The sequence below is a fragment of the Biomphalaria glabrata genome, chromosome 9, assembly GCF_947242115.1.
Source record: "Biomphalaria glabrata chromosome 9, xgBioGlab47.1, whole genome shotgun sequence".
NCBI lineage: Eukaryota > Metazoa > Mollusca > Gastropoda > Planorbidae > Biomphalaria > Biomphalaria glabrata.
Genome location: NC_074719.1, coordinates 41,107,040 through 41,122,746, shown reverse-complemented (window position 1 = coordinate 41,122,746; position 15,707 = coordinate 41,107,040). Strand labels below are relative to the sequence as shown.

Genomic DNA, 15,707 nt, shown 5'->3' with positions numbered 1-15,707 from the left:
TTGATCTATATTTAGATTCTAGATCAAGAAAGCTATTTTTCTAATCTAGTATTTTAGTTTAATTCTAGTTATATTGTTAGATCTAGATCAGTAGATCTAGCCAGGGTCTTAGTCATGGAATAGATCTGTATACCTAGAGCCGCCCACCTTTCTGATCACGATATGACAGATACTCTAGTGTAGAATCCTAGATGAGTAGATGATCTAGACTGTCTAGAGTAATCTAGACTGACAAGACCTTTCAATACTTTTATCACTTTCTTTTTCTTTTGAGTGGCTTGCAAACAAAAATAAACATGTTGAACACCTTACACTGTGAGATCTAGGCATACTTCTAGATCTAGATCACAGTAAATCTGAAGGTGTAACCTTCCTACCTTAGCTCAAGAAGCCTACGCTAAAGTATACTAGTATAGTCAAGTGTAAACGGTAATCATACTTAGACTTAGGTCCTCCCCCGCCGTTCGGGGGCAAGCTGTCTCCATAAAGATCTGTCACTGGCAATGTCTGAAGCCTCCTCCCACCTGTTGTCCACTGTTCTGAGGTCCTCCACGAAGGTGTGTCGCCAAGTAATACGAGGACGTCCCTATTTGCGCTTTCCTCGTTTTGGCTTCCATGTTATCGCAACTCTTGGTGTGCGTAATTCATTTTGACGTAGAACATGTCCCGCAAACCTCATGCGCCGCTCAGTCACAACCTTACTAAGTGTTCGACTCCCAGTTCGGCATAGGATTTCCTTGTTTGAGACCCGATCTGTGTAACTGACTCCCAAAATCCGTCTCAGCCATCTCTGTTGAGCCACATTTAGTCTTTTCTCAATTTTGACAGATGACTTCCATGTCTCAAATGCATATGTAGCAGTTGGAATGACGATTGTGTTGAGAAAGTGTATTTTTGTCTCGAGTCCAATGGCTTGGTTAGTCCAAATAGGCTGCAGCCTTTGGAAAATTATACATTCACATATATAAATGTATATGCCTAAATGGATTGAATAATCAGTAACTAATCTAGATTCATTTTTTTTAAATGGCAAGTGTTATCAATGGCTTCTGACTTGTACCTAGGTTTCAGAGATTATCGCTTTTATTTTCTAAATGATGACATGTTACGATATATCAATGATATTTGAACAAGTACTCAGTGGAACAGAGAGAACGACGATTTAATATAAGGCAAAGTAAGATGTTTAGAAGCCATCAAACTCACATGGGACTTGTGTAATTAGTGACGGCAGTTCATGCATTTACAGAAGCTACAAACTATGTTTCAAAAATGATAGACTTATCTTTCAGTCTGAAGAATAATGAGGAATGTTTCCAGTGGCTACTCAGCCCCAGCAGTGACCTACATATTTTGCCACATCTAGCACAGGCATAACCATTGTCCGCCAGTGGTAGAATCAGATTTTTTCTTTTGCCATCTACGTTTTTTAAGTGACATCCATCTGTCTCGTTCTGAAGGTGTATGCAACCAGGTGCTCTCTTCTGTGTCAGTTAAAGCAAGATGGCGCCTAAACTGGTATAGCTTAGGTTTTAAAGAGACAACACTGTCACTTCAGCTAAGAGGAAATTATCAATGAAATTAATAGCCTCTTAAATTGCAGTCCACCAAACAAGATAAAAAAAGACAACTGTGGCTTCAATAGCATTGATATTTAATTTACTTTTATCTTATTTACTAGTATTACTATTTCATTGACTATGCTTTTTTTATAGTTAAATTGCATAAGTACATGTACAAGTTATTTATCTCAAGGTTGAAACTCCTATTTGATGAAGAATAATAATTAAATTGTGTGTAGTCAATATACACCTTAGATAAGTTACACTTTATTATAAAACTATGGTTTTGTGTTCTGACATTACCTTAGGCAAATAGTAAATTATAGTTTATTTTAAGAATGCAAAGTTGAAAATTCTGATCTGATGCAAAAAAATATTATTAAAAGAAAGTAGATATTTCAAAATTTATTTTAAATTATTCATTCATTAACATTTACTTGAATTAAAGATGAAACACATAAATTCAATACATGATCAGCTCTCAATTCACACAGATCACAGCCCATCACTTAAATGTTTTTACTGTCAATTCTCAATTCTACAGACTATTTATTTCATTACATTAAATTGTTATATGACACATACCAAAGTACTGGTATCTCACATTAATGTATTCCTATAGCAGCTAAAATAATGACAAATTTTTATTCACTAACTTGTACAGTCATTTATAATCAGAAATGTATATCTTTAACAATAAGACTCAACAGAAAAATTTTGGATACAAAAATGCAATATACATTTACAATGTATTTAAACAAGTTAATTTATACAAATCTCTATGGTCTAAAGATTATAGCTTAATTTGAGCATTTTGTGAATACGAGTTACATTATATGTGAGAATAGTGGACATATTTTTAAAATATCCTGGGTAATGAAAATTAAAAACTAATATGATACAATAAAATTGAAGCATTAGCCAAATAAAAATAAAAAGTTTCACTCTATGTGAAATCTATGCTTGAAAAAAATAATTTTGAAATTATTTTTTTTTTTATTATTATTTTATGATTGTTTAGTCAATGGAATGATAGCAGCAATTTAAAATGCATTTAACAATTTCATGACTATCCATTCAGTTCAATATACTTATAAATGAAAAATAATTCAAAAGGTTTGGATACAACCATTGATTATAATTTTCTTTTAATTTGCAAAATTCAAATCTAATTTAAACAAGATTTTCTGTCAAAAATATTATGAGGGAACAACATGCATGTAAGTTTTTTGAAGGGCATTAAGAATATTTAATTAATGGTTGTTTTTTTTTCCATCATTTTCAACCTTCCCACCTGGGTTTTAGCTTTAAGGAGAATGCGCCATATTTTATATGTTAACTTTTGTTAGATTCTTATTTTAATAAAAAAAAATAAAGTTCCCTTACATATCTTGCAATCTATCGGGCAGATGTTGTAAAGTTAATCTGTTTCTGTGCCCCGTGGTTAGCGAGGGTGTCATGTGGCCAGCACAACAACCAACCACCTTTAGAAAAAAAGTTCCCATTTCAGACCTCACAATCTATAGGTTAGATCAGTGGTTCCCAAACTTTTTTGTCTCGTAGACCCCTTGCCATGTTTTCTGATTTTCGGTAGACCCCCTGTTTAACTTATATTGCATTTTTGCACATTCACAAACTAATTTTTTATACTAATTTCAAACTGCATTGAGTCAAAGAGTGAAAAGTAATGTAAAGCTACATCATAAGTTAGAGAGATCTATCTTCTTTTACAGATATGTTTTTTTTTTTTATGTTCATCATCCGTTTCTGCGGATATTGTTTCATATAGGAATTCGTTGTTCTATGAAGTAGTCCTTCAAACATTAAATATTAATTTATTAATTAGCCTTATGTATTATTGTAAACGTTTTCGCAAAGAGTTTCTTGATCTTTCACGTTTGGCTCAAATATTGAGCCTGCGGAGCTGTTTTCAATAACAGGAGAAAGGGCAAAGGTGAGTTACTGGCGCCTAAACCAGTAAGCTTCGGGCAGGAGGGGCTCATTGGCCTTGGCTTGCAGCCTACCTAGCCGAAGGTAAATAGAATTCAAACCTCTGCTGCTTTGCAGCTATACACCCAAACATGGGAAAGGTTTCGTGGGTCAGCCCTGGGGAAAAATATGGAGCTGATGACCATTAGGCAGTTTGCAGCTTTAATGCTCATCCCACCGATGTGCCCTTGAACTGTAGTGTTACTAAAAGAAATTCATTTCATAATATCAGATGAAGGTTTGTGTAAAACAGTTTTTAAAACTACTTCAAGGGCTGGTAAAATCAATGTTTTATCTACAGTGTTTTCCGTGTTTGGCTACATGTAAAGAGATCTTGTAAAATGCTCACAAACCACTATCCTTTCTATATGATGTTGAAGAAACATTTAGTGAGTCTATTCTGAACTTTTTTTCTCACTTTTCTCTTTTTATCAGGGTGGCATCGTCTCAAATAATCCTCGAGTGTAATTGGTTTCATATGGTCATAAAAAGGCTCTTATTATAGACAATCTCTTATTTAACAAGGAAATAAATAATCAACGCTTTAAAATCAAGATTTCTTTTTGTTAAACATTACTTATATGTAGACAAAATTAACTATTAAAATAAGTATTGAAATATAAATAGAACTATTTTACTTTTGACTGATGTGATAATTATTTATAACTAAGGTAAAAATCATTTATAAGTGTTTGAAATAGTTACATTAATGGGGTGTGAACATTAAAGTCATAGACCCCCATGGACATCTCATAGACCCCCAATTTGCTTTTTCACTTTCGTAGACCCCTTAGAAGTCTTCGTAGACCCCTGGGGGTCTATATAGACCACTTTGGGAATCACTGGGGTAGATGATGTTAAGGTCATTTGATTCTTTGGCCAGGGTGCAGCACAACAACCAACCATTTTTACTTTCCGCAACGAAAGTCAGGTACCCATTAGAGTTGGGTGGACTCAGATAAAAATCAAGAAATTCAAAATCTGAGTCTTCACAGAGATTCAAACCCATGACTTAACCACGGATTCCAAAGCCGCCTTTACTTATTCCTAACTAATGCCATGTATCCATTAGAGCAGGGGTTCTCAACCTGTGGATCACGACCCCCTTGGGGCTCGATTGACGATATGCCAGGGGTCGCTATGACCATCAAAAATATGGATTGCTGTTGTCTATTCTTCTATTGCTGTATGTGTGTGTGGGGAGGGGGAGGGTCGCGGCGGAGTGGGGGATTGTAAAAAAGGGTCACCGAGCATAAAAGGTTGAGAACCGCTGCATTCGAGCTTGGTGGACTCAGAGCATTTTGAAATTGAAAATACCAGTCTTATTCGAACCCTAGAACCCTCAGTTTAAAAGTCAAGTACTTTACCACTCATCCACTACGCTCCCTCTTGTTTTAATTGAGCTCAGAATAATAGTTTTAAAGAAATACTAAATTCAAACCTGTTGGCTGAATGACAGAATATACATAAATATGTATAGAGCTTACAGTATAATATAACTTATTAAAATTGGTCCAAGACTTTTATTTTGCAACATGATGGGATTTTTGTTTCTGGTGGTGTTATGCAGGAGTCCAAGAATCTCATCTTTTCTCATAACAGAAAGTTATCTAGTTTTAAAAAAAAATTAAAAGATTAAAAGTGTATGTGTGATATATGTGTTATTAAGTATAATTATATAATTAATTTTGCCATTCTAAAAAGAGTCTGTACCTAAAATGAGCTACTGAGTTAATGTGTAGACACTGGCATGGCCCTAACCTTAGTTATGAATTATTACTATAGGTGAATGCAGATATTCAGTTAATTTAATTTACAGCTATAAACATATGTTATGATTTACATTGTCATGGAAAGTTAGTTTTCAAAAATACAAGTACTTCAGCTTTTGAGAGAAGTGAATACATGGAAAATTATACTTGCAGTACCTTCCCTTGAAGCGGTGCAACCAATCATTGACTTTTCAAGAATGCATGCTTTTTTCTTGCATCTCCAAACATAACTGTAATTATACATGTAGGCATATAGGCAAATTTCTTTTGAAAACATTAAAATTAAAAAATAATGATATTAAATTGAATACATGTTTGTATCAAACATACAAATTATCAAACATACTTTTGCCTAATTTATTCTAAATGTTTATTGTAAAACAAAGGTATATTAGACATTCATGAAAGATTAATTTGCTTAAGAGTGTTATAAAAAAAACCTAGAGAAAAATGTTAAGTTCCATCCCAGATATTTGGATGTTGCTTGACCATGAAAATCACACACTTCATAAGACATCTATTAGATAACTAAAATAAAAATTGTATAGTAGTACTTACAGTAAATATTGAATGGATGCCAGTATAATTAATGTCTGCCCAGAGAGTAGAAATAGTATAAGTATGATACTTGAGCCATTCTGGTACATCATCTAAGATGAACTGCTATTGAAAAAAATCAGAGCAGGAAGGACTAGTCCTGCCGTAGTGCTCTGGCAAGAAACTTAGCCGTTCGGCGTAGTGCCTCATAGCTACCATACAAGTCGAGTGACTGATCAGAAAGGTCCGACCTTAGCTCGCGGAGCTAGGGAAACTCGTACAAGACGTGCGACACTGTTTCGACGCTCTCTCCACAGTGACGGCATCGGGAGTCAAAGTTCGTGCGGAACCGGTCAAAATATGCCCCAATAGGACCAGAACTGGTTGCCATGGTTCTACTTGTTAATAACTGAAACATTACTAACATTTAAAAAAAAAAAAATGTATTACAGACTAGATCAGAAGTGTTGCTAGGAAAAATACCAATGGTTAGAGCACACCTGATGATACTTTTGTAGCCTTATTACAAGTATAAAATGCACCAAAACTTCATTCATCAAGTCTGATAAGAGACAAAAAAATATATGTATCACAAGTCCAAGTTGATCAGTGTCATAGCCAATAACTAACTAGATCTATGAGTTTTATATTATACTGAATTTCAGGGGATAGATCTAACTTGACACTACATCATTTAATACTGCATGAACTCGTATGTCTAATGAATTGCATCTGGACATGGCATGGAAAATAAATTATTTTGAAACTATTATTAAATGTATATGGGGTGTAGGCGAGGCATGGATTATAAACTGCCTTGGGTAAGTTTTACCAATAGATCTAGATCTATTATAAATAGATCTATATGGAGTCTAGGCCTGGCATAGATATAATTTTTGTAGATGTCCAATCTAAAATATAGATCAGTAGATTTAGTACTTTTATCTAGATTGCTAGATCTAGAAGACTAGTTATCAAGATTTGACTACATTATGGCTATGCACTAGTTTTGTAAGTAGATAGATCAAGAGACAGAGTACTAGACTCTTGCCTTATTGGGCCTCTCGAATCAGCTACAAAATCATCAGCTAAAGACTTTTGAGACACTTTAGTAACTTTAGATATGGCTGATGATATCAATTATCATAATTGAGAGATGACCTACAAGCTACAAACATACAAAATAGGTCGATCTTATACCATATTAAACCTTCACGTTTAACCTACGTTCCACTAGCTTGACTATAGGCTATTGACTAAAAAAGGCAGTATGATTATTGCTTTTAGATTATTATCATTAGTCTATGATGATGATGATTATGAACTGGTGTTAATCAGAATCAGTGCACTCGTTTCACTCACTGGTCTATATCATCGTGTGATGTGAAGTAGATGGATCTAGATTCTATATACTATATATTTTCATGTTGATCTCATGTATGGTCTAAATCTAGTGAAAATATAGTGGATCTTATGACTATTAGATCTATGAGTTATTTTATTTTAATTTGTAATAGATCTAGATCAGTGGTTCCCAAACTTTTTAGGCTCGTAGACCCCTTGTCATGTTTTTCAGTATTCGGTCAGATGAAAGGAATACCTGTATTTATCGATTCAGCCGGCGGGAAATAATAGTATGAGCACATAGACATAAAATATATTTTGGCAATGTTTGAGCCTAACTTCACATTAATTCGTTTTGTTGGTTTTAAATTAAGAATCACTGAATGCAATAATTGCTTAAAAAATGAATGTAGACGCCAGAGTAGCGGATGCTTTCCTGTACACAATCTGTTGCTTCAGCATCAAGCTGTTGTTTAAATTGTGTAAACATCATATGACCTCAAAAGTTATATCTGAGCTGAAATGTTATTAAATGTAAACGTTGTCCACACACCAAATCTCGAATCAAACTAAAAATTTGGCACAATTATTTCATTCACTTTGACTACAAACGAATCAATCAACGAATGAATTTATATATATATATATATGTATTTTGTATATGTATATATAGATATAGATATTACCCAATTAATTAATTAACTGTTAGTCATTAATTATTTTGTTAGGTATCGAACAAAGGAGGGGAAACTATGCCTGACTAATGTATGGTATAAGTTAAATCAGTGATGCCCAACCTTATTCGGTCTGCGGGCCGTTTTAATTTCCAACACTGTTGTCGCGGGCCACAACAATAAAAAGAAGAAAATATGAAACTGAGAATAAACCAGTTTAAACAGTTTATTACAAACACGTGGCTCTGCTTACACCCTTAAAGCGATTACGTGCACGCCTACTCAAATAAGTGCTATAATTTTTTTTATTATCCTTAACCCTTTAAACGCGTGTGGTAAATTAGCCTCTAAACATTAGAATTGTAATTCCACATTGTAAAATAGCTCAGCACTTTAAGGGTTAAACCCATGTTTGCTCCCATTTCATTAACGCACAAATATTACATGGTATGGTACCACTCGCATTGATACTAAAAAGAACGCGAACAAAAAGGATGCAGTAATGATGCCCTGCGTTGCACACAAGAGGTGTCAAGGATACGGCCAAACTCAAGACAGCAGCGACATTGTTGAAGAACCAAAAATCACTGTCAACTTTTGTCGCCAAAATAAAAAAAAACAACGTTGCGTTCTTTAGAAAAAAAAAATTATGAATATTAGACTCTACATTAGATTGGAATGAAATCAAAGTTCCAATCCTGACGTTTGTGAAAAAATGTGTCAACCTTACCTTTTTTTCTACACTTTGTTCCGATTTTTTGGCGGGCCGGATGGAAACATGTCGCGGGTCGGATATGGCCCGCGGGCCATAGTTTGGGCATCACTGAGTAAAATAAACCCCATTTATACGCCGCTTTAAAGTTTGAAAAAGTTTGAGTTTAAAAAAAGAAAACTATAAAACCTTCGATTTTCATTAGCGATTGGTTGGCGTAAAGTTTCTTGTGTTGAGAAAACCTGAGCTCTCAAGTTCCAATTCAGGTCTTTCAAGTATTTTTATAATTACATTTATTATCTTGTAGTCTACGTCTTAATATAGTTCTACAATATTAATCACCTGAGTTAGTCCATAAACTAAAACGAAATTTAAAAAAAAAATAAAGTATTACATTCAGACCTTGCAATCTATATGGCAGATGATGTAAATGGCATCTGTTTCTGTCGCCCAGGGTTGACGAGGGCTTCATGTAGCCAGCAGAATGACAAGCCACCTTTACTTTTTTTAACTAAAGTTGGATACCCATTAGAGCTAGATGGACTAACAGGCGCCCTTAAGATTCCGAAATTAAAAAACATCAGTCTCCAGCAGGGCTCGAACTGCGGACTCTCGGCTTCGAAAGCTAGCCTTTGACCACTAAGCCATCCCTGCCTTCCCTCTAATGAAATAGAAGGGGTTAAATACTTGTATATAAATTCTGAGATGTTTAAATCTATACAGGTCGCAAATGGGTCTGCAGTCATCCTTAATGTTCCAACTCGTAGACCCTACCTAATAAAAAGATTTATTTTTTTTCGGATAGTTAAGCCGTAATTTTAGACAAGTAACAGACTAAAATTTTAATTAATTTTACAATTCCTCTATAAACCGGAAAGATCTGTACATGATTCTTGGAAACGACACTATTGATTTCCTAGGAATTAGAAAGTTAGTGAGTAAATCAGCCACACAAGGATAATTCTTATTTGACCGCAATAAATTTTCGAAATTGTGTTTAGACAATATATATCTCGAACAGACTTGCGTCAGCGGGTATTTCCATTAAAGAATTTAATACATAAACAGACGAACACTTACTTTTTGATCAGGGTCTTTAAAGTCTGTAAACTGTATACCTGTATACCTCATCAGATAACCCCTCGGCCTAGTGCCCGTTATATTGACGATGTACCTCCCTCTTTCTCTACATTGAATTCCCATTATTGGTATTACTACGGACCACCGTTGAGCAAGAGGAATAGTTTTGCTTATGTCATTGTCATCGTCGTCGTTATCTGTACCTTGGATAGATCGGGGTATGGGGCCCTTATTGTCTACCCCGACCGGACTGAACCAGATAGGCTCTCTGGTCCATGCGGCTACGCTGCATGCTCCATGTATGCCGAACTTACAGGGATAACTAGGGCGTTCGAGGCCATTAGGGCCCGAATGCTCCAACGCGAGACTAGCGCCACTACGGTGGTGTTGGTCACTGACTCTCGCTCCAGTCTCCTAGTTATGGGTGGCGGCGCAGATAACATCCGCCGAGCTATTGGAGCTGTCGTTTATATGCAGTGGGCGCCTTCACATTGCGGCGTGAGGGGCAATGAAACGGCAGACGCCCTCGCAAGGGAGGGTGCAATGGCAGCCACACACCTCGAAGCACCAAGCACGTACTTACAAGCAACGGCACAAATCCGAGCACTCATTCATGAGAAGTGGTTAAAGTCCTGGGAGGAATCCGACAGAGCACGTGGTGTCTGGCAGCGCATGCGTCACCCAGATCGCGACGATCCATGGTGGCGACTGAGGAGGTCAGAGCAGTCAATAGTTGCGCAGTGCAGGACGGAACATTGTCCTATTGGGGCATACTTTGCCCGGTTCCGCACTAACTTTGACTCCCGATGCCGTCACTGTGGAGAGAGCGTCGAAACAGTGTCGCATGTCTTGTACGAGTGTCCCCAGCTCCGCGAGCTAAGGGGGGACTTGCCTGTGCAGTCACTCGACTTGTATGGTAGCTATGAGACACTACGCCGGACGGCTAAGTTTCTTGCCAGAGCACTACGGGAGGACTAGTCCTTCCTGCTCTGATTTTTCAATAGGAGTTCATCTCAGGTACCTTGAATACAAAGTAGGGGGTGCTATGAACATTGACGTAATCAAAACCCTCCACTTTTCTCGGTCAGCAGCTGTCCACTGGCGAAAATCCAGAGGCCATTATTTGTCCAGCCAGCTTTTCATTTGACGACCCTTTCTTCGTGCTCCATCCACTGTACCTTTAAGAGTATTTTTGAGGGTGAGTCCCCCCCCCCATGTTTTATATGTAAAATGTGTATGTAAATATGACTTCATTTTAACAGACAGTTTTATAATTTCATATTGCATAATACTTGCAAAACATAAACCCTTTACACTTTGATAGATGGTTATAATTTTTTTTCTTCTTTTTTTCTGATAATTATGTAGGCTAAATTTAAATCTAAAGGTACAAAGAAGGTGTTCAGCCGGTTAAATGAAGCACTCTCGTGTAAGTGTGATCGCATAGTAATTAGCTTTTACACTCATTTGAAACAAGTCAGGTCACTGGCATCCTGAATGTAACAAAAAATTAAGATTGTGTAATGATCAATTATACATTTTATTTTCTATCGCCTACGAGCTTGCATAGCAGGGACAGTAACTGTGTTTTGATCACGAACACTTCACAGTTTCAAAGTATAAATGGTAAACGATTTTTGCATAGATATGGAACGTTTAGAGTTTAGCGTGCTGAGGGACTAGAAGCTAACGTAACCATTCTTGTTTTGTTTCGTGCTACAAATTGTTTTGCTTTGGCTTTTACATTTTCAGTTTTTAAATTTGTAGTGCTTCCGCAAAGAACATTTACCTATGTAACTAGTTATCTTTCCCTTTTTGATTATGATAGTTAAGGTTATTTCACGTGCGTACATTTGTGTCGGTGGGCTAGGGCTGACTGGTAAAGCGCTTGGCTTACGAATCGAGAGGGCTCGGGTTCGAAACTCGGGGAAGAGTCGGGTTTCAGACTTTGGGATTTTAAGGACGCCCCTGAATCAACCCAGCGACCTTTACTTTATTTGTGAAGTAATGGCGGTTGGCCGTCTTGCTGTCCACATGACACTATTCTCGTGAACAGTTGGCAAAAGAAACAGTCCAATTAATAGCAAGATGTGAGGGGAAGAGGAGTTACCTCCCTTTACTTTATATGTTTGTTGTGTATGTAAAGTAATTATTTTCTACGAATGTTGTTGTTGCTTTATTGAACAACATTCAGCCAAGACAAATAAATGTATCGAACAGAATAGATTTATGTTACTTAATCTATCAATATAATTTGTAGATCTTTTTTTTTAAATTTTTCTTTTCTCTATTTTATTTTAAACGAAAATATGTAGATATATATTTATTGAATAAATGATTTAATTGCTTTTTATTCTTTTATTTCCTGGCATATTTATGCTAATACTGAAATGAATCTACATAGACTAATCGTCAAACTTTGTGGTAAGAGTAGTTTTGACAAGGCTTAAACCAACTCACTTTGTCTATCTATCAGTCTGTCTGTCTAACCTCTGTCTGTCTGTCTCTATTTCAGTCTGTCTGTCAAAAGGTGTGTACACGTTATTTCTCCCACACCCATTCTCAGATCAAGTTGAAACTTCTCACAATTATTCATTGGCATAGATAAGACATGAATTAGTATGAAAAAGAAAAGCAGCCAATCGGTCAATTAATTACTTGTAATTACTTTTTAATACAAACAAGGGAAACCAATCTTTCAGTATTCAGATATGGCTAAATTAGTAGTGTTTATTCCCATTAAATAATTATTGACGCTAATTCTCCCTCACGCGTTCTCCGATAAAGTTGATACTTTAAACAACTATTTATTGTACCTAATAAAACATAAATCAATTAAAAAAAAAACACCCAATCAGTCAATTAACTATTGGTAATTAATTACTTTGTTTAATATCAAACAGGGGAAATAGCTTGTTCATTATTGATATAGTTTTAAGAGTTCTTCCCCTTAAGAAACGTTTTTTTTTAAAGAATTTTTAAATACTTTGCTTGTTTCTTTAATTTGTTTACTTATTGCTAAATTTATACTAGTCAGTTATCTTCTTTTTCTCTTTTTCTCTCAATATTCACATTCTGCCTCCCATTCTATCTTTCTCTATCTCTTTTTCTTTTTGCATATGTATATATATATATATATATATATATATATATATATATATATATATATATATATATGTATGTATATGTCATCTAGAAAGCTAGACAATGAATGTATGCAATGGACATATAGAGAGCAAGAGAGAGAGAGAGAGAGAGAAGGGAGAGGCGAATCAAATTTATTTTCCCTATAAACAACTTTTTTACCTTTTTTTTAAGAAGGGAATAAGTTGTTGTTTTTTTGTCTATCCTGTCCTCAGTGAATATATTTTATAGGGTCGAGCTTGCGACCATATATGACCCTTGATCAACTGGATGGATTTTACTCAAGAGGCCAGGTATGAGAGATGGCCTTGTACCGAACCCTCAGCCCAGAGTTTTCCCCATCAATCATGGATCATTAAAATGAATCCGCTATTTTTAAGCACGACTCATTGAGTTACATCTGATTTCCTCTCATTGAGGCCGGAAGCCGAGCCAACTAGGGGTTCCTATGTTTCCCTATAATGAAACGCCACTGGAGACAGTGTTTTGGTTTAAACAAAACTGTTGTCTTTTCCGATTTAAAAATAACTTTATATGTGTTTTAGATTATAACATATAAATAAATAAAACTATTTCTTATACATGTGTAGGCTGAGTGGTGTATTACTATAGACATTTCTCATTTCATATATGTACATATATATATTTACAACTCAAATCAGCTGAACATGTTCCTTCAAGTTAGCTTCACATTTCTACTCAGTCTTGTATTGGCCTCGGCTCTACCAACAAGTGATGATGAATATCAGACTTTCTCGAGGGAATTGCAAACGCTGCAGCAGGTCATACTTTTTTTCTTTCTTTTGACCAAAAAAAACTGTATCGATTGCATTAGCTTACATTATAATTAACTTCATTTTTTGTAAAGTTTTCAAAAGGGTTAGGGGCCCCCACTGATGCCTTAGTCTCCTAATTTACATAGAAACTATGCCTCTGTGTAACTCTAGAATCTCAAAGGCAGCAACCAACTTTTCTTTACTTGAAAATCTTGCGCCAACCCCCCCCCCCCATTCACTGGTCAAGACAATCTGCACCCATTAAACCACTGTTACATCACATCTGTACTAAGTGTTGTCCTCTTTCCATTAGTGCTTAAACGGAAGATTTGAAAACACCTGTACACCACTTTCAGTCAGAGCGTTACAAGTTCAGCTGTCGTCACAGAGACGAACATGGAAGTGTGACTCAGAAAGCATTGGTTGTGAGTGTGTGTACGGTGTGTGAATGTTGTTCGTATTTACATCTTTATTGTTGATATTGCTATAGTAGCTTTACCGATGTAAAGTATTGTAGTAAAACTGAATGTTGGTTTGGTTTGGACACATAACAACATTTTCTTATCTCTGATTCTTGTCTTAAGACTTCTATTTGACATATAAAATTATACAATTCTCTTTGCTGACTGATCTGAGTTTGGTTGTATCAAAAACTAGCAATTTAGGGCGATGTATGGTCAGCCAAAGACCGATATTTTTCCTCTTCATTACTAGACCTCTTTCTTTGAAGCGAAACTACGCTCTTTGACATTGCAGTACTAAGTTTCTAGCCCAACACTCTTTGTGTACATGACGTGGGTTGCGGCTGGCACATTTTTTAATTGGATAGGCCTAGAATTTGATCTAGTGGTGCGATCCCAGAAAGCCTCCGAGCTGAAGGGATAATTTTACGAAAAAAAAAAATCCCTCAAGCCTTGTTCTACACTGTGTATGGTATGATTTATTTCTGCAGCAAAGGGAGAAGGACATCATGCAGTAGGAGGCTGGGGACAGGGCCAGCCTTTGATAATTGGATGCCCTAGTCGAAATGAATTTAGTGGCACCAAATGAAATACAAAAATAAAAAATAAACAGCGAAAAGAAAAAAAAATTAAGTAATTTATAAAAAATCTCAAAATACGCTTCAACAATAACATTGGGGACAAGTACGTTTTTCTTTCGTTTTCTCAAATAAAAATGTTTTGATTCCTGGCCCCCACTAGTCGTAGGTCCTAGGTGGCTGTCTAGTTTGCATATGTCAAAGGCCAGCCCTGCTGTGGGTTCTTTTAAACTATTGAAAATTTAGGAATTTTACATGTAAAGGCAAGACGCTTTAATGGAGGCATCTGTTACTAATACTCACAATAATCAAAATACTTTTTTTTTATTTAAAAATCATGTAAATAACCATTCACAATGCGATAATTATTTTATTTTTTAAATTCTAAATACAGGAATTCAGTAAAAGAGATTTCTGGGAAGGCCTTTGGAAGACTGGCAGCAGAATATGTAAAATAGCCAAAACCCTTTCCTTGGATAATAATGCTAACAATGCTACTGAAGTAGACCCAGTCCAAGTACAGAAGAGAGATTTCTGGAACAATCTCTTGACCGTTGTCAACAAGGTCTGCAAAGCTGCAAGTGAAACACAGAGGGATATAACTAGCGGCCTTGACCCAGAAGTAGCAGACGACAAACGAGACTTCTGGGAAGATCTCGGCAACGTTGGTAAAAAAGTGTGTCAAGTAGCAGACACACTGGCAAACAACGGAAGGCGCTCTGGGGAATACGTGGAACAAGACCCAGAGCTGAGACGTAAACGATTTTTATGGCCTGACTTAGTTACTACAGTTGACCAAATCTGCAAAGCAGCGGGTCGCTGAAGCACCAAAAATATATATTTTTCCATATGAAATAAAAAAAAAGACTGGATAGCTTGGAAACTGTCAAATTATATCTTAGAGGAATTAAAGTCTGTTAGATCTAGCAAATAGAAAAAACAAACACCATTAGAGATATTTCACTTTTTCTTAGTCTATTCTTTTACATGAAATATCACAGTTATACTTTTTGGTACCTTGAAAACTTTGAAATAAAGGACAGTTGATAAAACCAATTAAAGAAATAGGTAAGTTCAA

General features: G+C 35.8%; 1 protein-coding gene across 3 annotated transcripts; it reads left to right on the top strand.

Annotated features, from left to right (window-relative positions):
- Positions 1-11,253: 11,253 nt before the first annotated feature.
- Positions 11,254-15,707, top strand: LOC106063866 (uncharacterized). Of its 3 annotated transcripts, XM_056041928.1 has the most exons (4): positions 11,311-11,463; positions 12,075-12,094; positions 13,477-13,596; positions 15,024-15,707. In XM_056041928.1, the coding sequence occupies exons 3-4, from the start codon at positions 13,483-13,485 to the stop codon at positions 15,450-15,452; spliced, it is 543 nt and encodes a 180-aa protein (XP_055897903.1). In that variant the 5' UTR covers positions 11,311-11,463; positions 12,075-12,094; positions 13,477-13,482; the 3' UTR covers positions 15,453-15,707. The 3 variants fall into 3 exon arrangements, with proteins under 3 accessions (XP_055897905.1, XP_055897903.1, XP_055897904.1); XM_056041930.1 differs by lacking the exon at positions 12,075-12,094 and having other exon boundaries at positions 11,254-11,361; XM_056041929.1 differs by lacking the exon at positions 12,075-12,094 and having other exon boundaries at positions 11,312-11,463.